The sequence below is a fragment of the Rhyacophila brunnea genome, unplaced genomic scaffold, assembly GCF_057557595.1.
Source record: "Rhyacophila brunnea isolate RB1 unplaced genomic scaffold, BYU_Rbru_1.0 scaffold_5, whole genome shotgun sequence".
In the NCBI taxonomy this organism is placed as follows: Eukaryota; Metazoa; Arthropoda; class Insecta; order Trichoptera; family Rhyacophilidae; genus Rhyacophila; species Rhyacophila brunnea.
In genome coordinates, this window is record NW_028233170.1 from 30,908,932 (window position 1) to 30,935,906 (window position 26,975).

The 26,975-nt window shown below is 34.0% G+C and overlaps 1 protein-coding gene across 7 annotated transcripts in view; it reads right to left on the reverse strand.

Annotated features, from left to right (window-relative positions):
• Positions 1-20,227: 20,227 nt before the first annotated feature.
• Positions 20,228-26,975, reverse strand: part of LOC147066278 (uncharacterized) — a 32,677-nt gene continuing 25,929 nt past the window's right edge. For 5 of the 7 annotated variants that reach the window (XM_085956005.1, XM_085956004.1, XM_085956008.1 and 2 more), the window contains exons 12-14: positions 24,083-24,229; positions 23,026-23,170; positions 20,790-21,993 (exon numbers count right to left, since the gene is read on the reverse strand). In XM_085956005.1, the coding sequence (XP_085812131.1) occupies positions 21,844-21,993; positions 23,026-23,170; positions 24,083-24,229 (442 nt within the window). In that variant the 3' untranslated portion in view covers positions 20,790-21,843. Of the gene's footprint in view, positions 21,994-23,025; positions 23,171-24,082; positions 24,230-26,975 lie in introns of all 7 variants that reach the window. The other 2 variants (XM_085956010.1, XM_085956009.1) reach the window with 1 other exon arrangement.

The following is a 26,975-nucleotide window of genomic DNA, read 5'->3' on the forward strand; positions in this document are numbered from 1 at the left end:
ATTGTAAATTATCAAAAAAAATCTCAAATTGCAAGCTTCGTATTTTTCCGTTAGGTGCCTCTTTTCGCCTCTGATAGTATAAGCATCCCCCTTAATGAGTTTATTTTAATGCAAAGTGCCAGGAAGAGAAAAGCACATGGAAATTACGAAAAGAAAATGAAGTTACGTTGTGTATACAGCAAAGAAAACGAAGCTAGTCATACGGACAGCAAACATTATGTGAAGAGATCTTCACGACCGCAGTAAGACGCCGCAATTTTTTTTAAAGTAAGATAATTTGCCTTATAAGCAACCAAGTCGGACGGGCCGATGGGCCCAACAGCTGGTTGGACCGACTTGAGCATTCCCTCGCGTTCAGAGCACATACTCAGATATTCCCAGAGGATGTGGTTGGTATCTTAGTACGAGCACGACACATCTGAGAAGGTATATTACCACAAAACAGATTAATGAATAGAATTCTGATAGGCTATACCTCACTACATTTTGACGCAGGATTTTGAATGTGTGAGTGTCCTACGAAAATGAACCACACACTATAGACGTGCAATAGCGTTTGGTGCAACCTTCAAATACACCAATATTGAACGTCAGTGCATAAACCGAGAGCAGTTGTCAAAACGAAGAATAAGCATATTCTTAACACGTGTTTAAGTTTACCCCATATTCTTCCACATTCGAGATCGGTTGGATGCCCGTTACTCCACATCCGTTAGGTATTTCAGTTCCCATTATTCCCTGTGCGTACTTCAAGCACGACACATTTGAGAAGGTATATTACCGTTGAAAAATAGACATACCTAGGTATATAATATAACATAACTATCTATTTAAGTTGTCTTCTGTCAACTGAAAGAGTCAGACATGGGTGTTTTATAAATACATATTATGACTTGTTATTATCAAAGTCAATAACTGAGTCCAGTATTGGCCAAGTAAGGCTTACCCTATGGCTGGCATCGCAAAGACGTGGAAAGAGTTGTAACCGGAAGTGCGGTCCGGCGCGCCTCGCCTGTCCGTCCGTCACGGTCGTCGCGCGCATCTACCATCTACCGATTCCAACTCCTCGGCCTGAGACGGACGATCCTCTTTACTCCAATCCACTTGACTGTCTGACAACATTATCAAAATCATATCACTTTGTTCAGTCGTATGTTCTGATCTGATTTTTTCACTATAAACATGACGCGGAAATAAACTGGGGTACATCAACTAACCCTATTTCAGACCAATAATGAAAAGTTGCAATGTTCATGTGTTGGTATCAGTGGCGAAGACTCCATTCTAGGCTTTTATTTTATAAAGTCACTGTGTCAAATGAATCTAAAGCCCTTCTCTTCTGCCGCATCGTTGCAGTTGGTGTAAAAGAGAAAATCAATCTATGTGGATGTCGTGTGGAACTCGAACTCACATTATTCACTTGCCGAGTGAGTGCTCTCGCCTTTGAGCTATCAATCCTTCTGTAATTCATGCGAATTATTTCTTATTCATACGTTACTAACGTACTTTAATTTCGCCAATAGGGATCTAAGAGGTATGTTTCTAAGAAAATCATTTCTTTTTCTATAATAAAGGATCCAACATTCTTAAACCTGGTGTATATTCAGTATTAAATAAAAAATAATAATGCACTTATTATTATTATAACTAACGCCTAAAGTGGAAGTGAGAAAAAACATACGATGTGTTTATCAGTATTGTTTATTAGTATTATTATTTCATTCCTGCATCACGCTCCTAGATAATATGAAGAGTCTGCGGATACAGATTATTCGCTTCTTTTATTTTTGCTACTGTAAATCTTATAGAATGAAATACTGACGTGATGCCGAAGGGTCCGATGAGCTTTAACAACATAATACGTAAAATGCCGACGTAGTAAATACGTACTTATTTACGGTGCTGATGTAAAATTATATTTTGAAAGCCTCCATCCTTTACAACGCTTACCTATAAACTTATACCACCATTTATTTCTTTGATGCTTTTGATCAGGGACGTAACAAGATATTTTAGCTCCCGGGGCAGTAATGAAAATGGCGCCCGTTACGTAATAAAAAAAACTTGTACCTACTACCACACTTATTGTCTACCTATAAATTATAATGTTTCTTATTAAATTGTTAACAGATATAAATAATAGATATTAAGTAAATAATGCGAGTATTTTCAAAATGTAGCAACATAAAACTGAAAAAAATTGACATCACCGATTTATCTGTTAGTATAAAACGCACTAAGCTCCTCATTTATATTAGGTATAACTGGGGATTTTTTAACTTTGAATATTATACCATTTACATGTGCATGGATTTATTGCTGACAGTGCGTATTATTGCAACCATAACAAGAAAATGCACGTGTGAACACGTATTATCGTGCAAGCTGCATGATTGCATGCATGGGTCAAAAAAGTTCATTAGCTTGTGAATTTTAACGCAATAATTGGTACTTGCATGGTGGTGCGTCTGCGCAGTAGAACGATAGTCCCGAACCTGCCGGAAGAAATACGAACTACACCGCACAGGTAATTTTAACGTTTGATGATTATCTACGAACCTGTCAAATAGCACCATACAATGACAACATCGCGTCTCGCTTACGCTTGAAAAATGAGATTGGAGAGACCGTCAGCACTTTTACGTGTAAACCGTTATTATCGTGATAATTTAAAATACACACTATTGGTTCAAGTAAATCTATACGCGTAACCAGACGAAAGTGCTAATCGAAAACGTAATATTTAGTATTTATTACACAAGCACATTTTTTAACGATATTTTAACGATAAAGTAAAACATTTAATGATAATCATAAGAAGGTTTGTTCTCCACAAATTTGGTGATTGATCTTAATGAAATTTTTCTTCCACTTTTTATTTTTGCACGTTCAACAAAACTGTACTTCTACCCCATTATTCAAGCTGCGCCTTGGGCGGCTCCCCCGCTCGTACACCCCTGTTTCTTTTTTTTCGGCTAACTCCAGGGCTCGAAATGGACCAGAGCGCCGTTCCTGTTCGTGAAATCGGTGAAATTATCGCGACATCTCGTGGAAAAACGTAATTTTACCGCCTGAGCTAGACAGGCCATATAATAGAAAATCTAACACACTTATTTTTATGAAATACACGTAAAATTTTTTAACCATGTAAATATCTTCACAAAACTGTCGAGCGCTCCGGTTCGTAAACTTTTCCATTTCGAGCGCTGGCTAACTCCGTAGGTATATTCAAGCTATCCGACACTGGGGCAGGGGACATTATATCGCAACATATAATATCAGGATTTGATACGATATCTCTTGTTTTTTTTATAAATCACATTAATTACAAAATACAGAATGTGTGGTTTACTAAGTTTTTTAAGTTATTTGTTTACGTATTAGCTTGAGCTAGTAACACATCAAATCTACAAGACTTGAAAAAATCCTCACTATCGATGTGGTGAGATTCAGACCATGAAGTACATTGTGGACTGTAAGTCCAGCAACTTGCAGGTACGCTTCTGCAGGGGAGTTTCAGCCATATACCAATCGAAGCCAGAAGCTATTCCGTGAATCGATGATTTACCGGTTACTCTGTGGCTTGGGCTTGGGATGACTAGTTATACCTATAATTTGGTTTTCTGATGTTTTTTTTACCCATTTTTTTTATCTCACTATTGCCAAATGATTATATTATAACACAGTGGTGTAGTTCAAAACATTGAGCTGTAACACAAAAGCAATGCAAGTTTGCATACCTCAGTGTTTTTAGATACTCCTTTCTAATTTTTCTACAATCTAATAGACTTTTCCGTACAACATTAAATCCGGCCCAAAATCAATATTGAGAGCATTTTTCAGTTTTCCGTGTGCTTTATTTTTGGTTTATTGCAATATTAGGTATAACATGTATAATTTATTATCAATTATCGGCCTCCTGAGATTTAGGAGTCGTTGTCCAACTGGGCCCTACTGACTTATTTTGGATATTTTTGTATTTTCGTATCTACGCTACATAAATATAGGAATCTACCAAATCACGTACAAACGGCTCTACTTTCGCACGTAATTGGTTCCTGAAAATGTGTTCGGATGTTGAATGTTCGAAAGTAAAGGAATGTAAAAACAACATCAAAAAGTGTACTTAAAAATATTTGTTTATCAATGGGTATAATAAAGTTAACGAGGCGTATTAGCAATCAGGTGTTTTTCTATAAACTTGTCAAGAGATAGCTGAATACCACTCTTTTACGGATTTGAGATGGTGACGGGGAGCGAAGGAGAGAGGAGCGACTGCATGGATACGTACAGATTTTGCACTATCAACTAACATCTAAATTTTAAGAAATGTACGAAATAGTGAATTATGCGAAAATAGAACGTTCGAAAGTCGAGGGCCGCCTGTAATAGTGTAATGTCAAAATATGCTGCATTAGGTATAAAGAAAAATAATGTTAAACCAACTTGATATGGATTTTTATTTACAATATTTTAAAATGCATAGGTATGTAACATAATTATAACTTATGGTATTCAAAAAGAAGTATTTTTGATCAAAAAAATACAAAAAAATGGCTTCTTTGTTAGGTATTTATGTTTATAAAACATTAAGTAAACATTGAAGTAAATGGCCTCACTAAACCACAGCCGCCTCGCATGCATCGGGCATATCATGTGAGCCTGCGATTGGATGTAAAGCATCATTTTTTTATGACCGGGAATCTCTCAGGAGCAGTTACCCAAAACTTAGGTCGCCATGAACTCAAGTTTGCTTTGACTGAATTTACATGACTTTAAGTTAATAGTTCCCATGGGAGAGAGGAGCGCGTATAGGTAATAAATAATAAACTGCCAATAAATTTAAGTGATGACACCTTCACATTGACAATAAGATGCCACAATTGTTCTAAACGCAACAAAATTGGCCTTTATGGTGACCAGGTCGGGCAGTTCGATGAGCCCAACAGCTGGTAGCTCTTCCTTTTCCATACTTATTTTAGGACATTCTCATAAGATGTGGTTTGCATCCTGTATTTCTCCGCCACATGGACATGTTGAATGGGTATCAAGATTAAGCTCATAGAATCTGCCAGCGAAGCTACCATGTCCAGTCAATTATAAATGCTCCATTCGCCATTTGATATTTGTGCATAACATAATTTTTTTTTTTTTTTTTGTGATTTTACCGAGGCTTTGACTGCGACTCGCTGTCATATCGCCTCTTCTCTTCTAGAAGGGGATCCTTCGATCAGGTCCTCACTCCTATTCTGTTAAATGGCTTTATAATTATTTTGTCTAGCTCTTCCGTCTTTCTTTCTTTCTTCTTTAGACGCCAGTGTTTTATGCACCAGAATCGCTCTCCTCCGTATCCATCCCTTCTGTATTTTCGATACATCGTGTACTCATTGAATTTCAGATAGTCTAATTCAGACCTCAGCCAAGTCTCTGAGATTAATGCTATTGAAATTTTTGTCTTATTAAGTAGAGTTCTATATCATCCTTTTTTTGCTTCATACTTCTGGCATTCCATTGTAAAATCCTAATTTGTTTTTAACTATCCATTTTGCTCCAGAACCTCCCCTAGAATTTCCTTTAAGTGTCCTTCTTTGAATTGTTTGCATACCCAGTCCACTGCTTTAATTATTAGTTGTTTAATGATCTGCTGCCAGTCTCCCCCTTTCAGCAAGACTTTCATAATTTCTCCCATCGCGTTAACCTCTGTCTTCCCCTTTGAATTTTTCTTATTTTTTGTAGGCTTTACGCTACTACCTGTAGATATTATTGTTGAGCCTGAAGCTTCTACCACCGCTTCTTCTTTCTTTTTGTTTTCCTTAGTTTTTTGAATTGTTTCGCTTTCATCTCTTCCTACGATTTTTTTTTGTTTTAATATGTCAGCATAGCTATTATTTAACATATTTTTTTTTGCTTCCTTGAAAGGTATGTTCATTTTTTTCATTGCTTCTTTGCAATTCTTTTCCTCTTGCCACTTTGGGCATTTTTGGCTGTTTGCCGCGTGGTTACCTTTGCAATTGATGCACGTAATTTCCTCATTTTTTTCGCAGGTTTTGTGGTTTTCACCACACTTAGGGCACGTTTCTACTGTACGTCCGCAATTGTTCGCGATATGCCCATATCGCCAGCATTTGTAGCATTGCATAACCCTGAATACATACGGTTCTACAGCAAAAGAGACTCCATATATGTAAATTGTTCTCGGCAATATTTTCTCCCCAAATTTAATACTGACTGACGAGGTCTTTGTCAGCTCTCCTGTATCACCTTTTCTTGTCAACCTCTTAAGGTTGATTACTTTTGCATCACTTTTGATTTCCATTTGCAGTTCTTGGAGGTCCATATCAATATCGACTTTTCTTATTACTCCATAAGAGCAGGAGTCATTCTCTTTGGTCACAAAACCGAGATCTTTGAGTTCTCCAGCTTGTTTCACTTTATCTGCTTCTTTTTCGTCTTCTACTTGGATGTACGTCTTTAAATTTTTATTGTAAATTTTCTGTACTTTTACTCCTGCCTTATGCAGCATCTGCGCTATTTTCAATTTTAATGGAATTTTACTTCCCGTCGCTATCATGAAGATGTTTTGGTTTCCCTTTGGAGTGACCCCAGAGTCTCTTCTGGGTTTTTTTCCAGAGGTCACCGTCTGCCATTCTTCTTCTTTTTCTCCAACCACTTCCTCTTCATCATCGTTTCTTTTCTTCTTCGTTTTTTTGGTTTCATTCACTTCCATCGTGGTGTTTTCCATTTTATTGCTTTTGCCGTTCACGCGGTCTTGGAATTCGCGCAACAGTGTGAACAAAAAACAGTGTGGACAACCCCTCGCTTCACAGCGTTTGACGCACTCCCCGCACAAAGTGCACTATCCGTGCAACAATAAATATTTTTCACTTTTTCTCAAGCACTGGCACTGATTGTCAAAATCACATGGGACCACACATGTTGAGTTTATTGTCAAATTCATTTACAAACAATATTATTTTTGTTGTATCCCGTATTTATAACCGTTCGCGAGTAACCAGGCGAATAGCGTCCCGAATACGCAAGCGAAGTTGTACAACCTCACTCCACCGCTGTTGGCTTCCGACTGTGCATAACATAATAATATATTATGTGTGCTTGCCTTTGGTAAATTGATCCCATTTTTATGGCAGATTTGAATGTAGGTATTAAACTCATTATTATTACAATGTTTTTATTACAACGTTTTTCTTAGCTCGTATTCTTATTTGTCCGGTGGTTGTTTGTCCGGTACAAATCTTGCAATCGATTTTTAACTAGCTAGACATTTGAAACTTGTAGAATATATCAGAACACGATGCCAATGCATTTTTTAACACTTTTAGCCATCTTTAAAATAGAATTGATTTCATTTTCAGTTAATTCTGTTTTGTATGAAAAGTTATTTCGGAATCCGTAAAAAGTAAAACCATTATTGGTTGCTAAGTGGGTCCTAGCAACAAAATTATTAAAATTAATATATACGTGCGTTACTATGGAAATCAATATGACATTTCAGTATTATTTCTATCAAGTACAAATTTTTTTGATCGTTTAAGCTAGTCAAGTCAAGTTTATATGATTCAACAGAAAATTTAAAAACGTTGTATATAAAAAGTTCTTTTTATCTTGTAATTATTTTTAATTTGTGTGTTATACTATGAGATTGGCGATATCGTTATTTAAAGTAGGTTAAACAGCGCACTTTTATCTCGATTTGTTTTAGCAACGAGACTGTATTTATTGTGAGATTGTATTTATAATACCTACATGCTGTTCAGCTTCACGTATTAGCATAAATTTTATATAGATATAGTGTACCAATATAAATTTGAATCCATTCATGCCTACGTAATAGATAATCTTCGAAATTCACGAGAACATGGCAACGATATGCTAGAAGATTGTAGAGAGCGCCGACATCTTCTTCCGAAGATATCATGGTCATCGCCTATCCAGCGAAGATAAACAGCATAATTATTGCTGTAGAGATAGTTGAGGTTGTCACCAGTCGCGTGTACCATCTCTCGGAAGATCACGTAAAGATGCCATCAAGTCAGTAGAGAGCGATTCTATCTGGCATTCCAGTCTATAATAAAGTTGTTAAATTATACACAAAATTGTGCAGGAGATACTGTGAGAAAGAGAGAGCGAGAGAGAATAAATATTATAAGGGGTAAGAGGAGAGGAAATATATACATAAACGTATGAGAGAGAGAGGTAGACAGTGAGAAGACGTATTAAAAGGAGTTATCCGAGAGAAAACATAATATGTAAATGTGTGTGCGAGAGACATAAAAAAAAAATGTAATATTATTAAAAATGATGAGGCGAGTGATAGGGAACGTAAACGTATTGAGAGAGCTTTTAGTGAAGACAAAACATGTAAAGGAGCGAGACAGGGAAAAAAATAATATTAATATTAAAAGGGGTAGGGTGAGAGAAATATCGTGTCCATACAGGTTTTCCAGTAATACAGTCAAAATTTGATTGTGATCAAAGTATATTCTTTTTATATTATCGTTCCTTGCCATGTACTTACCTATTTTACATACAACTTCAAAGATCCTCTTCGGTATCTTCATGTCAAAGATAACATACTACTGGAATCGCTAAACTAAGACGAATTGACGAGCACTAGCAGACAGAGATGAGTGGATGAGTGTAATCAGCGTGTGACGGCCGATAATAGCTGGTGCAATATTAACACGAGGCTGTGCTATGTTATCAAGAGGGGCGGTCCGGCGTGGCGCATGCCAAGGACCATAGCTATCTTCTAATCGGCGTAACCGATGCACGAGTAGGTGCTCATTTGCTGTGACACGCGGCCATCCTTATGCCGACAGTTCTTCCCCGTCGAATAAACTGCAGCTTTTTGTCCAACTTCCGGGATTTTATAAAGAAATTACTTTTTCTTTATGTGGTAGGTACCGCTAATTTAATAATTGATTATAATATAACTGTTTTCTTCTTACTATAATAATTTAATTTATAACGGTAGAAGTACCAACCGATTCAAAATTGTGCCGAAAACCGGAATGCCTTCAATATTGTTTTAAACCAGAGCGTTGGAGCGGACCCTTTTTTGAGTTACTCCGTTCCGGCTCCACTCCGGGATCTAATACTTGCTCCGGCTCCGCTCCAGAGTTTGCTCCTAGAGCGGACTCCCGGTAAAAAGTACAGTATACAAATGTTAAAAAAAAATAAAAAATAAAATAGTTTTTGGCAGCAAATCGTTTCTCATTATGTGTCTCCTCACTCTCCTCTGTCAAAAAAGTGAGGTATTTATCACCCGGCAGTGTTACCATATTTCAAATAAGTCCAGTGTTGCAAAGTATCAAAATATACTATTTTCATTGGATTTTAAGACGAAAATTTAATAATAAAAAAAAACATCCGGAGCACTGGAGCACTACAAATTTTGGGTAAAATCCCATTGTTCCAGTCAGTGCTCAGTGCTTCTGCTTCGAGCTCCGCTCCAACGCTCTGTTTTAAACATTCATTTTGAATAAAACATCAATCACAAAAAATCCTACTTTTAACAGGTTAGCCGACCATTCGATTCCTATAACGGGGTTCCGCGATAGTGAATCACGTAATGGGTGATGTATAAAATGATTTCATATTAATTTAATCAAATAATTGACATTTTGTAGAGACTCTCGACTGTACTCGGTTAAAAAACCAAATGCCGGCTATTCGACGATTTCTTGACGATGCTACTTTACGGTAGTTTTTTTTTCTTGTTGCCTTTATGGATACCTCGCATTTACTATCGAGGTTTCTTTAAGGACTTTGACACGCAAACTACTCTACTTAATGCTAGTCAAATGAAAATTGTGCCGGCTGAGAAAGATGTCTAATTGAAAACCATTCGTTGCTAATTTGAATTCAGTCAGAGCCTATGAAACCACCTTGCAAAAACCCTGGAAAATTCTTTATAACACAAGGCGGTGGTGATTCTGATGAATATTTCATCGTATTCATTGGGAACTGAGAACTTCGATTTATAGCCGAGATTTTCCCATGGTAAAAGAAATGTCGCAGATGACTGATATTCTGAGCATATACTTATATTAACTTATATTGACTGCAATCACTGGATCTGAAAGGCATGAATTATTATTGGATGTCACCGTTTATTATTTTTATTCTACTTTACGGTAGTGAGTCATGGCACCTTACGAAGGCTCAAAGCAATCATATAATGAGTTTAGAGAAAAGATGATGGCGGTAATATTGGGTGTACGGTGGGCTTTGGGAGTAATGAGGAGATAAAAGAGCGGACCAAGCAGCTTCTTATCAACTGAGAGTAAAGAGGCGATCCGCGATGCTGAACTTGGATCGGCCGCGTACTGCTTAGACTTCAGGAAAATTTTCAACTTGGTTTGCTGTTCTTTGGCTAAATACTATCCACGTGTATACGGCGAAGCTACGAGGTGCTGGCATCACCTGGAAAGATGGAAGAAGACTGGCGAGTGACAGAAGCGCTGTGTGGTAACCATATGCTCCAACTAACGAGCATACATGTTCCAAGAAGAAGAATAAAATACCTATATACCTACTTAAGGGAATTCAGGTATCGATAACCACCACCAATCATTATTCGTAGTATTCATTCGTATTCATCAATCGTTATAAAAAATCATTATTCGTAGGATGTTTATCACATTTGAATGATCAAAGACATAGCTTATAATCAGTATCTTTAGAATTATCTTCAAATTCGGTAATCTTGCCCATTTTTTGAATAATAAAATGCCTAATTCTTCTCAAATTTGGGATCACAGAGATTATAAATATATTTTTTTATCGTGAATATTTCACTATAATATGTTAACATTAATTTTACTAATGGTTGTATAAATGCGTTTAAAAATTAATAAATTTAAAAAATATTAACACCACTGCACATGGATGTACTGAAATATGACTATATTCTAAAACATTAGATCGAGAGGTTTAAAAGAATACTATTTTATGTAATAAAAATACTTTATGCAGTCATCAAATGCTTAAAATAAATATAAAGGACAATAAGGCTTCAAAAGTATACAAATAAATTATCTACAACATTTAAGGTATGTCCAGGATCATGCTTTGAAAATAGAAAAAAAGCTCCATTTTGACGTGGTGGACGTGGGCCGTTAAGTTAATTTCGTAGATTTTATTTTTTTCTCGCCAGTCCAATGCTTACGTATGGCGCTGACAAACTTTGCCTGTATAAGCTTCAATAAGCAATAGATATGCATGTCAGATGTCTAAAAATGGGTACTTACTGCATTTCTCCGTTCAAGCTATGTATATAACAAAACAATCTGTACTGTTCGGTTATCAGGAATACAGCGGAAAACACATTTTGAAAATATCCGATATACTGGATTATTTGTTAGTTTGGGTTAGTTTAGTTTTGGTTAGGTAAGGTTGGGTTAGGTTAGGTTGGGTTAGGTTAGGTTAACCTAACAAATAATCCAGTTTATCGGCTATTTTCAAAATGTGTTTTCCGCCGTATTCCTGATAACCGAACAGTACCAAAAAATCTAATACACTTCAATATTTTTTTGAATTGTCCATTTCGAGCTCTGACTTTACCGATATATTTTATTGAAAAGTGTAGATTGCCTAGCACCATGTAATGCCTGATCGACAACTTTATACCACTCGGCCGAGTCAATATAATTAGAGCAATAATAATTACTTTTTTATAACAGATACTTAAGTAAAAAGATATGCGTGGTTATTGGGAGTAGTAAAGATGTAGGTTTAATAATAAAATTGATACAGCAATTATAAATTAACCAAGGGATTGAAACGTAATTACCCGTTCGGTATAGAGGCAGTCGCTGGAACAGTAATAGATATCTACTGCCATTAGATAATTAACATTATTAACAACTCTAGGTAGTAAAAGTAAATAAATAATGATTATTACATTATCCTATCCACGACATTATTATGGTTTCTATAAAATATTCTTTTTGTGGAAACTAGGTTTTCGATTGAAAAATAGTGTATATGTAGTATGTCATGTGTGACGTCCAGTGTTACCAACCGTACTATAATTATAGTATCTGTACTATAATTTTGGTCCGTGTACTATGTACGATATAAAACAGCTATAGAACGCCCAAAATACTATAATATTGAATATCGGAAAAAAAGATGTAAAAAGCACTAAAATTTCGATATTTCCGTTCAATAAATTGGTGCGTAAATTTCGCAATATTAGAAGATTTGGAGAACTTGGAAAAAAATGCTCGAAAAACATAAAAGAATCCATTGAATGAAATTTCACGAATTCTTCAGTAAGCATTTTTGGTCGGAAGAGGTACCTAATGAAAAAGGGGTCTCGGAGTTTTTCAAATTCAATATTAGATAACAACGCGTACTATTTTTCCCCAAATACTATAATTTTGGAGGCTGTGTACTATAATTCCACTTTGAAAAGATGGCAACACTGGACAGAGGTGTTCATTACACAAGTATCATTTATGATATTTTACTAATTTGTAATTACAGAAACGAAAAGTTTGTGAATTATAGGTTGCTAGCATATATGTATTAAATTGCTTGGTACTTAGAGTAGATAGGTACTTTCAATATTATAATTTTGAAATAACCATAATATGTAAATTAGCATAACATTTATACCTACATCAATTATTTTTTCTTATAATACCACGAATTTCGAAGTTTTTCTACGGTGACGGTGACGGCATTATAAATAATAATAATTGTTTTTGTTTCTCGAAAAGTAAATAAGCATTTGGTATTTTAAAGAGCTTTTTAAAAACCATTAGTTACGCAGTGCCTACTCTAATCTCTTTTTAAATACAAAATGACAGGTTCATATTATTAGGCAGGTATTATAATGATTCTATGTATTATTCGGTATCATCATCAGCCATCTAATCTACCCTTATAAACATTTTTTTCACAAGCTTTAGATAAAGTATTTAACTACCGCCTTTCGGCGATGATACCGTTCGGAAATATGCATGTCAGAATTAAACTTTTTGAAGAGTCTCGAATTTTGGGATTAGGATGTTAATAAATAATTACAAGATAAAAAGAGCTTTTTATATACAACGTTTTTAAATTTTCTGTTGAATCATATAAACTTGACTTGACTAGCTTAAACGATCAAAAAAAATGTACTTGATAGAAATAATACTGAAATGTCATTTTGACATGTCATATTGATTTCCATAGTAACACACGTAGGTATTATTAATAATTTAGTTGCTAGGACCCCAGACCCCTAGCAACCAATAATAGTGTCGAAATAACTTTTCATACAAAACAGAATTAACTGAAAATGAATTCAATTTTACTTAAAGATGACTAGAAGTATTAAAAAAATGCATTGGCATCGTGTTTCAAATGTCTACAATTGATTGCAAGATTTGTACCGGACAAATAAGAATACGAGCTAAGAAAAACGTTGTAAAATGACATGCCCTCGTGAAGTAGGAAGTGATAACAAACAGGTAAGTACCTGTCAAGTTTTTAAACAAAAAACATGAAAAACAAACACCGTAAATCAGAAATAATGGGATCGGAAGAAAATATGTAGGTACGTCTCGTAAAAAGTCTCTAAATGATTCTGAAGGAAAGGTGTCGATCGACAGTTAGCTTAAAAAGATCTCGAACTGTTATGTCCGCTATTTTTTAGCAATAAAATATTACACCTTTAGTATTATTGTCCAAGAACGTAATACGAAATGTAGAATTTCTTCTAAATTTTTGTTGGTATAAATTTACGTTTTATCGTTATCACAGAAATTTCACTGGTTTTTATCTAATCACAGGATTGAACAATACTAATTCAGTAGTACCGTTTCACTATCAATTGTACTTATAGAAAATTAATAATTTATGTAAAAAAAACTTGTCCAGTTGTCTTTTTGTACTGCCCTGATAATAAATACTACAATGACATTTATGTACGTGACATTATCACATTCGGACCAATGGGTCTATTCTATACTTATCGACCGCTAAAGTGATAAAGTGATAAATATTATCAAACTTAGGGTAGTTGTTACAATAATTTGATCGTAATTTTTGCAATAAGTGCTACCTATATTTTAACAGCACCTCTCTTGGCTGTGATAAAATTTAGATCGAGATATACAGTTTTGACTGTTTAGACGGCGAACGCATTGTAACAATTATAATACCTCAATACAGATATGTAATAAATACTATCAATTCAGCGGTCGATAGTCGCCGTGTGTATAGAATAGACCCGCAAGTACTCTATAACACTTTTATACTATATCATTCGTAAAAAATCATTTAAAATTTGAGGTGAATGACTCCACATTGACAAACCCGATTATTTATTAAATTTAGATAAATTGAATGGAAAAGAAAGGGATTGAAAATGTTGTCCGGGGTTGCGATCTCTACCACTGATCTGTTGACAACGTAACGCGTCAATTCTTCAATAAATCCGCAGCGGATGGATGTGCCGCGGTGAGCAGCGACCACAAAATATGGCTCATTACCTCGTCGTCTTTCCCGCAGGTGAACGAACCGATCGCCCCCCTGTTCTTACCTATTCTTATTTTCCATATCGCTTCTCTCGGAACTAATTACCGCGATTAGAATGATCGTAACTCGCCGCTTAGTGGTATATGTGCTCTCGCGTTCGCCACATTGACTTGCTCTGTGCTCGGTCACAGAGCGAACAATCATGATTAGGGAACATTGGCCCTGAACCTCGGCTTGTTGTTTCCACGCGTGGCGTCCTCTTATTACGTTTATTTTGCCATTTTCTGACATTATTATAATAATAATAATATCATTATGTCGTCGGCTTGGGAAATTACACACACTCCAGCGGATATTGCGTGAGATTTGAATAATCTGATCAAGAAACCATGATCCTCCATCATGGTACCATAATGTGGACGGCGTCAGTTTTACTAGAAACCAGCTATTGTGATACCCCTTCACAATTATTATAGCGAAACCCCCAAGGCCTACTATAGTTAGACCGTGACACTAAACAGTAAATTTCGATCACAGTGCTATTTATTGCTCATACTTCGAATGCAATATGATAAACTAGGTACTGTTGATTGATGATCAAATCATATTGAAATAAATATGCAATCGAAAACCTTCAATTATTGCAAACAGGTTACCACATTGCATTCAAAAGTAAGCAATAACGTGCACTACCTTTATTACGATAATTCACAATTCAGTGTCACAACCTGAATGTCGTCGGCCGTGTGGAACTCCTTAAACATCAATGTGCGCAGATCCGATTTCTTCCCGTGCGCAGGAAATGGACATGGCTAATCCTAATCTATATGTTCCGAGGACCATTATATAGTCAGGCCGTGACACAAAACTGTAAATTTCTATCGCAGTGCTTGTTATTGCTTACACTTCGAGTTTGTAGAAACAGTTTGTAGAAAATGAAGATTATTTCATATTGAAATACATGGTAATACGTTAATTGACTAATAACTTAAATTGGTTAACCTAAGCTAAAACCAGCGAAGTATGTTGCCGTCTTCCAATTTTAAGTGTTGCCGAGTTACCGAAGAAGGTGAGAATTTATATTTTCTAATAAACAATATTAGAAGACAACAAAAATATCATATTGATTGGGCAGTGGTCTTGAGGGCCTCACGTACCCGCTTCAATTGGGCCTCGCATTTGCTAGGACCGACCCTGCCTCGTCACATATTATGTAATTTAGGTACCTACAAAAAATGAAAATATAATAGACAATTCTAGTCGGTACCTACACCGGTAGAGAAAGGACAGATTCTTCTAGCATTGCGGCCACGACAAAATCACTTTGTAACGATGTTAATGTAGTTTTAAAGTAACGATACCAACACCTAAATGAGTCGCCTGCACTGCCCGAAGAATCTGACACCATTCTACCTACCTACGACTTTAGTTAGACTCTTCAGAATGTTACTGACGGAAGATTTCTGAGTTCCACTAAACAACAAAGCTTTGAAGCCAGTTTAGGTTTACGACTTAATGACAGTCAGGCCATAAAACACAATAAATACAGAACTCACCTGAACATTCTGAAATATTACCAATATTGAATGTGCATTTCGTTTGCATGGCAAATTAATGAATGTTATGATACAAACATAACTATTGCAAATATCATTTTCACTAACACGTCTTGTTTTAAGTTTATCTCATATTTCTTTACTCATGAATTAAACTTTCTTACAGCCTCACTCAGAATGCAACACACCTCCGATTATTTTTGTGTTCCCTGGTGAGTCCCTTTTTATATTTTGAATAGCCAATAGGTTTTTTCAGTAAGTATATAGTTATTCTGACATAATAGTATGGAAATACAAAATTACAGTATTTTTGGCGTAGTATAGTTACATCTTTACTATCATAAATAGTCTTCTTATTCATCTCCTTTCATGTCTGCTCCTTAGTGCATATGGGCACAAAGCATTTCCTTCAATAATCCTGTCTTCTTTAATCTCCCCAGATTTTGCCAGCATCCAGTAGCTCCACCGTATAGGTACAACCTGTGGATGATATTTAGTAACCGTCTAAGGATCCGGATCATCCGGATTGTTTAAAGTAGAGGCAGGACAGGAAATAACATTCAACCTGAATATCTAGGGCTCACGTGCCTCACACCCATGTACCACCTCTCTATATACCTACAGCATAGCTTGTCATAGTCTATGGCTTGTCACCTCGTGAAATCATTGTTTCTTTCCATCTGTAGATTTTGCGACATATCATTTTACGGACATAAAATACTAAGTTATGTCCCACAATCGGTAGACGGAAAGAAACGATGATGTTTGGTTTTGCGATATAACAAGCTACGCTGTGGGTTCAATAAGACACTTATATTCTGAAAGTGCTCCTTTACAATAAGAGACATACATAGTATGTGGACGTAAATTATACAACATATAACATTATATACCTACTTTGGTTGAGGTATAATTATGTAAATCATTGATAAGCCAAATATTTTTACAAAAAAAAAACAACCATGTACCCAGGTCCCTGAAATCTTGGGAAAAAATGATTTAGGTCAACCCAAGATTTAACAAAACTGATATGATCAAGTTTGAAAACCTTTCGCCTTTTCATTTATGAATTCGGTATAATGGACATTGTCAAATAATAATGAATCTACATTTTGCCTTTCATAATACATTTAGGTTCCATATTCATAAAGAATGTTCACTTCAACATCTCTTATCATTACAGCACATTCTATGTAAATTGATTATGAATCGTAGTAAAAACTCATTTACTTACCTAGCCTAGACACCCAAAAATATTTTCCTCATATGATATAAATTTTCCTTCATTTTGAAAATTATCAATAAAAAATCTGCCTGGATATCTTTGACATGCTTTTCGATATCTTTCCATATTTCAAAAATTCCTGTTTTCGGATATGGCAGCAAAAGTATGAGCTTACTCTAAATGTGTACAATCCTAAATCTGGCAACATCTAGGAGTCTTTCTTCACAAAATTCGTTGCTAAAAAAAGGAATAGCCAGTAATGTTAGATAATTTGGGCAGGAAATGAGTGAGAATGAGAGGGTGCCAAGACGAGACAAGGCGATAGAACATACGTGATCATAACAAAGCTCGCAATAGCAACCGTAAAGGATAAACACAATAGCCTTCACATCTGAGCATAATCATGGTTAAACGGTTCCACTATAATTTAATTCTTTTACTCGTAAAAATATTCACATAGGTTTTTTTAACTATTCTGAAGTGTGAACTCCCAATTCCAAGATCCCACGAACCGCTACCGCCTTTGCTTGTTGTGTTGGAAAGTATTGCGGAAAGGATTTTTGTAAAAAACAAGTATATGTAAAAAAATATGTATTTCTTGTAAAAATAGTTAATTTCTTCAACTATACATTATATATTATATCTAATGTTTATTCTAATACTATCGATTTTAAACCTAAAAACAATTATTTACATTTATTTATAAATAAATATACATTATTATACAGTAAGTTGTAATCACATGAACACTTTGTAACATTATTTTGTGCAAATTAGATGGCACTTCAAGTGTATAAATGTTTTCTTACAGTAATATTAATTTCATTAGCTACCTTATTACCTATATTCCTTTTGGTTCCTAATAAACAAATATATAAAATTGCTAAAATTTATTATATTCTTTACGACGTGCGGATTAACCCATCTTCAAGTCGATCCGATTATATTTACCACAGCTTTTTCTTTACAATAAATATAATCTATCTAGTCACGGGTGAAAATAATAGAATTTAACATATTTAACTGCTAACTGATTCAAATCATTGTAAATATTTTTAAAGTAGGTATTACCGGAGACAACAGATTCGTAGTTCAATTTAAGAGTTTGAGTTGAATATTCCAAAAGTTGCCGTACCCACCTGACTGTTGGCAAAATATTTTTCTTTATCGATTTTTTAATTACACACAATAATATTAAACTATGTCTTGTATAATTATAATATATATTCATATCCAGACATCACTGTTTACATCAAGAATAAACATTTTACGATTTTGTTACTTTCAATGTGAATCAGATATTATATTATACACAATAACTTTCAGAGGCACTTTTGTTTTCCAGTAGAAGAAACACAAGCCAACTTATAATAGTTTCATTTTTTAGATATACCTACATCAGAGCAGAATATTAATGTGCTCTATCGACTCCTATCATAGATAATAAAGTCTCGATCGTGATTTCGAATAAGGCAACTTTTAGAATTAGATATTATGTTGCATATTATCGAACGTTTCTCAAGAATCATAATGCATAGAAGACATTCATAACATTTATAAATAAAAACAATACACTGTATTGACCTATTTGCTTTCAATATATTTTAAAATTCACAAATTGAGAACCGATGTTGTCCCCAGACTATATAGTAAAATTCCAAACACAATTTCTCTTTGAAATCATAATTTTTTTAGCTGAAAAGGATGTATCAAATTAGTAAAAATATAAATTTTTAACTGTCACCCATTTATATTAGGTTTAAAATCAAATTCTAATGACCTTTGCACTACAGCAGGGGTATCCAACCACCATATTTAGTGTATATTATATTTTGTAAGGATTTTGTGACAATACAATAATCATTCGATAATGTACCATGTAACAAAGCTAAACTTTCAAAAGGCTTTAATAAATTATTAATAACATCCATATAAGTAAAAGTCTTTATTTAATTTGTAAATTACAAAAAATGTGGAAGTTGTACTTTTTTTACAAGCCTTTTCAAATTCTCGCAGAAATCCAGAAACAACCACACGGACCCGGTTGAGAATCACTGCCCTACACAATAGTGTTTGAATATTTTCAGTCGGTGACAGCATACTGATTTTTATTATCTTTTGTAACTGTCTTTAAAAATGAAGGCTTATTACATAATAATTTATAATAATAGACTAGTGATAATTTAAATACATGATCTTGAGCACAATTTATATTAGAAACATTAATATATAGTGACATATATATATCAGCAAGAAGAAATAAAAACTGACAATTGGTAATGCAATTGCAACTGCATTGTTATTTTGTATTATAAGAGCGAGTCAAGCTTTGACAGCTCATTAATAAACATGAATTGAAAACAGTACTGTGTTGGTAACACTACCACACAATGTAAAGATTTTAAGTAATAGTTGACTAGAGCAACTACAAATAATTTATAATAAACTTTGCCAGTAAATGGCTTCTACATATTATGTCACTGAAATACATTTCATCTAAACCCGTGACCCACTGACGCAACATGCCGCACGTGGCATGTCGTGTTGCGTCGCGCGCGGTTAGAATTTTTGTGTATTTAAATGGTGCAAAACTCACTGATGCATGTAACTAATCGCACTTAAAAAAACGCATGAAACGTGCCGTACGCAGTGTGCCGCGTAAGTGGGTTATGAAAATAATTTAAAACATCTTTAATTTAATCAACTACGATGTTAAAGATATTGTTTATTTTGCATATTACGTTCCAGTGACTAGATGAATTTCAAAAATATCAAACAATAATTATAAACCACAAGGTAAAATTCTTAAAAAAGACAATATAATAAACAATAAAAGAAACTTTTCAAAACAATTGTAGGAAGGTTTCAAAAAATTTGAATATTAAAAGAATTAAAAATGAAAACATCCATGGATATATATTATTCCAAACACATATTTAGATCATTATTCGTTGTATCGTGGTCCCAGTCATATTTTCAAGGAATAAATACTAATTTTACCTGATAATCTACCTATTTTATTAGAAATAGTTTTTTTAAATTATACAAGATACAATGTAATCATCTATAATTGGTTCAACTCACAAAGGTGCGTCCCCCCATCGACCTTAGCAGACCAATTAGAAATTATGTTTCCTTTGAATTTTGCTACTGAGCATCCTACTCAGCAGAGTAGACAGGGTGCGTTTCGTAAAGAAAATGAATATACACAAGACAAAATAACTAGACATCTTGTCAAATGATGCTAAAGTCAAAACGAATTCTTCAAATCAATCTACACATCGTCTTATGTACAATTTTCCAGATTCTGTTGTTGTGTTTCATTAATTTCAGTATTAATTAATAATGACTATCTTTTAAAATTATTTTTAAGCCCAAATGAGAATTAAGTTTTATCATTCGTTCAACAAAACCAATCATAAAATTGACATTATGTTATTATCAAAGACTAGACACCATTAAAACGTAATTAAATTATAAAGGAACAGAAAAAACTTATTATTTTTTTTAATTGAATTATGAAAAGAAAATCTAAAACAATAATGAAAGTTAACCAGTTTTGTTTAAATTTAATTAAATTATCAGTGTTCCCTGTTAAGAGTATGAATTTAGTATGAGTGTGATGTTTGCTACAAATGAATCTGTATTGCAAAATGATTTGAAACTAATTTAATCATTAGGTTTACTAACTCCTTTTTTTCAGTTTTACTTACAAATCTCAATCTTAATAGGAGAAGGTGTAATGCTTCAAACAGCAATGCTTCGTTCACAAAAGATGTTTTATTGATTGGATTCAGGTTTAATTAACAATCACTTATCATTTTAAATTCAATGTTGATAATAAATGTATAATAACACATAAAAAATGCAAACAATGCCCATGTCTTAGGATAATGTATGAAGGGATAACTTTCGAGTAGTTGAGCAAATGCTGAAAATCAATCATTTTACCCTGTCATCACAAAATAAATAGAAAGTGCTTTACTAGACATCAAAACTTATGCAATAAACTTTATATTTTTCATTAACAACCAGAAAAAGTTTTGTCTTTTGCGAGTGTAATCTGATTCCATATTGAAATCTTACAAATATACACATTTGGTCATACTAGCATTTACTATAAACAAAAAATAAATTACTATTTACAATATACATAATATGTAAATACAAACATCAAAGTAAGGTTAACAAAGACAAAATGTTTAAAAATAGTTTGTTTCAAATTATCCATTGATTCACCAATTAGTAAATAGTCTGATTCTAAATTGAATTATTCGACACTTATTTAATAAAATAGGCATTTAAAAGGAAAATGACTATGTATCAGGTTACAACTCATTAAGTGCAGTTATGTTAAAAAATATTATTAGGACACCTTATAATATAACTAATAAATGATCAGCAATTTATTCTACTAAAACAACAATCCGTAGGGTAAAGGTAATAGTCGGTCACTAAAATAAGGCACAGATCTCTTGTGGAGTCATTAAAGAGTCACTTGTCACCGTTCACGGTGCGCTCAGTCACAAAGCGTCACTGGCAAATAATGTATCAATTGTTGTTGTGAATTTAACTAGATAGAGAAGCGTTGTCGGCAGAGTCGGGAAGAATTGTGTCCGGTTCATCCGCGTCGATATCCGTGTGCAGAGTGATCATCATTTTGTCGTCACAGCTGTCGTTGCTGTCGGACTCTACTGATTGCGTCGAGGTGGCACTCTCCTGCAACAAAAATCATTGAATAAATTGATACCTACTTTGTTAACCATATATACATAACATGCCACATACACCAAAATACAAGAAGGCTAATGCGATCTCGTCAAATTGAATTTTTTTCAGGATTATTTAGATTGGAGGTGATAATATCACCATCTATCAATCATCATAATCAGATGAAGCTTCAAATTATTTTAACACAAATAAATTATAATTTATTTCTTAGTATACACCAGGGGTTATCAAACTTTTTCGCTCCACGGAGCCAAGGCATCATGACTTTATCCAGGCAAGTTTTTTCAAATTGAAGTTGACACGTTTTTATCGAAAACCGAAAATTACTTTTTTAGCTGTTTTTTGTTGTATCTGCTGGATTCACACCAGTATGCTTTTCCAATTAAGCTACGGGATCTTATTGAATCACGACAATTTTAACTATGTAGCACTTGCTACATGAAATGCTTATCGAATTGCATTATAATGTAGTGATCTGCGACGTCAGTTAGTACTTAAGGAATTAATATTGATACCTACCTTAATTTAATATACTAAAACTGATAGCCAACATTATAACGCAATTCGATCTTATGGAATAAGCCACATTTGAGAGTTTCGCATTATCTTGATTTGATATTTTGTATGTAATAAAGCCGGGTTTGAGGTTACTGTCTAAAATTTCCTATAAAGTGTATTTTTCTTTCAGTGCAGATAAAAATTTGCCCAAACCACATTTAACGTCCTCTCTGATAATAATTGTTTATTTGTATCTACATTCTAACCCCCCCGGCTTAAGAGAGCCTATCATCAGCTATTCTGTTTTTCCAGATGCCAGCATTAATAGAAATGCAGCATGGAATATGTATTATGTGCTATGTTCATCACTCAGGTAAACCAAATTACGTAAATGGTACCGGTGACTGGTTCATCGACAGAATCTGGATGTTCAAAGCGTTCAATGTGGATGACAGTTTAACATCTAAACGAAAGACAGTTAAATGTAAGCTGCCGCTTCAAGAGTGAGATTAAGATACTTACAATAATTCTACTTCTTTGGTGAGTTCTAATGTGCTTTGAGAGATGATCGCTTCGCATAAACTTCTTATTGCACTCGGGACACTCGAACCTCTTCTCGCCCGTGTGGGTCCGCCGATGTCTCTGAAGCTCATCAGATCTTGTAAATCTAAACAATATTATCCAAGAGTTAATATTATTTAATCAAAAGTTGACATTGGTAATATTCTAATGGCGAAATCATTTACAAAAAAAAAGAAGTTCAATTAATTTCACATGCCGTGCAAGCTGGATTATAATATGGCTTCAGGTTTGATATATGTAGATAAATGCATGTAACATGAATGGGAGTGCCCTCATTATTTACCTATGCCTTGTGCACCATAATATTAAAATTATTATTGGCAAGAGTTATCGTAAACTTTGGAAACACAGAACAGTAGGTAGGTAACATGTAAATATTTTTCATGCAATGATTTCAAAACAAAAATTAAGGTCGCATAATTATAAATAAATTTCTTTGATAAACAGGAGTGATCTTTAATAATTTCGTAATATGTTGTAGTTTTAGGATACCCTCGATTCGCCATTGATTATATGGCTTATTATTTTATAATTTGTACACATAATAGGTTTTTAGTTTGGTTTAATTAAGTAATCAGATAGTAAATACAGATAATAAGCATTATGAAGAATTTACTGAATGATTATTATGATTGCAGTGCAATTTTAGTATCTCTGTACCTGAAGATTTGTATACTGAATGTTAACTTAATAATGAATAAATAAGTACACAAATATTATGTTGAATGGTAGCAGAACCAGATCCAGAAACCAATGTTAAAAATGACAAAACCTTATTTCATTGTTAGGCGAATAAATAACAAGCAAAGCATTGTATAGCAGCGCAAAGTTAACAATGTGTGAACTTCCAACGAAAATCGATAGTTTTGTCTCCTCGTCACCGAATGATAAATGTAATAATATACAGATCCGAAACATGCTGATTCCAGCCGAAAGAATTATTTTTGAAGATATGCTAAGAAATTGAGTATGAATTTTGAGAAGGAAGCCAACACACCTTTTTCCGCAGAAGAGCCAATTGCAAATGAATGGCCTTTCCCCAGTATGCCAGCGAAGGTGCGCCCGCAAGTGAGACGTTTTACCATACACCTTATTGCATCCCGCCACATGGCAGATGTGCTGCTTTTTCCGATTGCCCGCGTCTCTACAAATGCAAAAGAAGCATTTCAAGCATGTCTGCATTCGTTACACGCTACCATCATCAACAAATTAACAATTACTTGGATTTTGACCCGCTGCATTTTCACATCTGATTTTTGAGAATATACAAAAAAGAAAATGAACAAACTGACAGTTGACAGTTTTGAATTGGCTGAGACTTTAAACTTGTTAAGAGTTCGCAGTGTCACATGCAAGTATTATTCAGATAATAGAATAATGCATAAGCGTTATAACTGATATTTAGTGCGTAGAATTTAAAAATGATTTCATTTAAATTTAAATAGATTTGCATGCATATTATTTAACACTGAAGAATCAAATAATCAGAAATTGCCATGTGTATTACTCAAAATGAGTGTCTTATCGACTGGGGGTACTTACTCAATAGAGTGTCAATTTAACGGATTGCAAATAATTATGAAACTTAGAGAGTTTTTATCCATCAGATACGAAATCAATGTGTTTATTGGTATAATAATTTATTTTTTGATTAACTATTTTTTTTATTCAACGAATAATTCACAAGATTTAAGAATGTAACATTCAAATTATTAATGAACATACATAATTTTGAAAACACTTCTGAGAAAATATATTATAACCAATAGAAAAAATCATTTTCAGGAATCGAACCTACATCTCTCAGGTTTCGCGCCCATGCACACAGACCATTATGCTAAAAGGGCGCCATACTTAATTGCGACAAATTTTAACTCGCGAAACCCAACAGATGTAGATACTTTTTCGAAAATGATTTTTTCTATTGGTTATAATATATTTTCTCAGAAGTGTTTTCAAAATTATGTATGTTCAATAATAATATACGTTCAAATTTAAATTAATACTTTTCATAAAACATCAGATATATTATATTGACTCGGGCTGAAGTACCGGAAACATGTGTGAATAAAATAATACAAAACACTAAATTTTATATACATGTAACAAAATTAATACAAATGAATGATAAAGGTAAAATTGAGATAAGTCAGAATCCATTTAATCATTTCCTCTCCGTATATATTTTCAGTTACGAAAAATTGATATTGTCATGCTTTCATTTGCATTTGAGGCTGAAAGATTTGGTTAAATTTTGAAAATATTGTGAGTGACAGACACAGTAGGTACCAAAACACATACATAGTTAGGATTTTAGCTTTGTAAGTTCACAAAACAAAGAATTCACCGCTGAACGATAGTGGGAAAAGTATGTACATACATCACAAATCAAAATATTTATTAATCTCAAATTACCCCAGCAGTATTATAAAATGATACTGATTATTTCAATTGTACACGTTGATAAAACCACTCCCATTCCCAAGTATTCAATAAACTATAATAATATGACAAATCAAATAATAAATATTGCTTGGCTGCAAAGAAAACTAAATAACAAAAATATATTATGATCATGCACTTGATTAATTTGTACAATATAGGTGACACGGGTGGGTGGGTATGTCATTGATAATAATATTGCTTCAACATTGCGTAGAATACTATTAAAATACCTAAATCATGACAGAAAATTCTTAAGGTATGTTCTGAATAATAAAACTTATGGACAATAACATTGGTCTATCGCCACCCACAAGCGCAACCACCGATTCTACCCCATTTCCCAAAAAGAGTAAAAGCAACCGAATTAAGTTTTAGTTGTCAAATTATTGTCAATATACATAATGGGTCTGTAACCGGAAACTGTACAGATTTTGTTCACTTAATTGGACTATACAACACGCTATACAGAAAATCCTGTTATTCGGCAAACTGCCGATAAATTCCTTCCAGCCTTTAGCTAAATTCATATAGATCGATGCATACACATTTTCTGACAGTTCGTAAAGCATTCGAGGCCATTCATTGATCGGCATATTGGTATTAAATAGTATGGAGTGGTTTTCAGCCAATGAGATTGTATATCGTTATGATGCTGGTCTGCTGAAATAGAAGGTGGGCAATGTACGATTTTCGTTTTGTAAAGGTGTCTCCATGAGCACAGCAAAGCAATCACACCCCATTGCGGTAAACAGATTAACATAGATATTTCAATTATATTTTTTGTGACAAAATACAGTGCCTTAGATCATATTGATGGTTTAGTGCAAAGATATTACTACATTTATAGTATGGTTGCTTGTTATATATTTAGCTAAAATGGCTTTTTGATTATGGTGCAATGTCGCCATTGATCAAGACTACGAATGCAGTTGTGGTTTACGACTTAATGACTGTCAGAAAGCAAGAAATACAAGGGTAATTTTCTCAAATATTACCAGCATTGACTGCACGTTTTGGTTTATGTGACTAACTTTAATGCATATTATAATATATATTTAAACATATCCATATTTCCCAACACTCGAGAATTATACCTTCTTACAGCCACACCCAGAAGGTAATCCACTTCCCTTATTTTTGTAAAATTTGGGCAAAAAAACGATTGGAGATGGACATATTTTAACCCAATGCAGAATAATAGTCATGAACACACCTACCTGCATGCATAATAAAATTCAACAAACGACACTACTCGGCCGACAGTCGACCCTGAAGAATTTTTCAAAAGAGCTTTCTCATTTTGAGGAAAGAATCAACATCCTAAGACCTACATAAAACTGTTCCCAGTGAAAAACAGATTATTTTTAAATACGTAAAATGCAATTTCAAAAATAAATTGAGATTGAAATTGCATTGAATTGTTACGAAAACGAAAGACGAAGGGC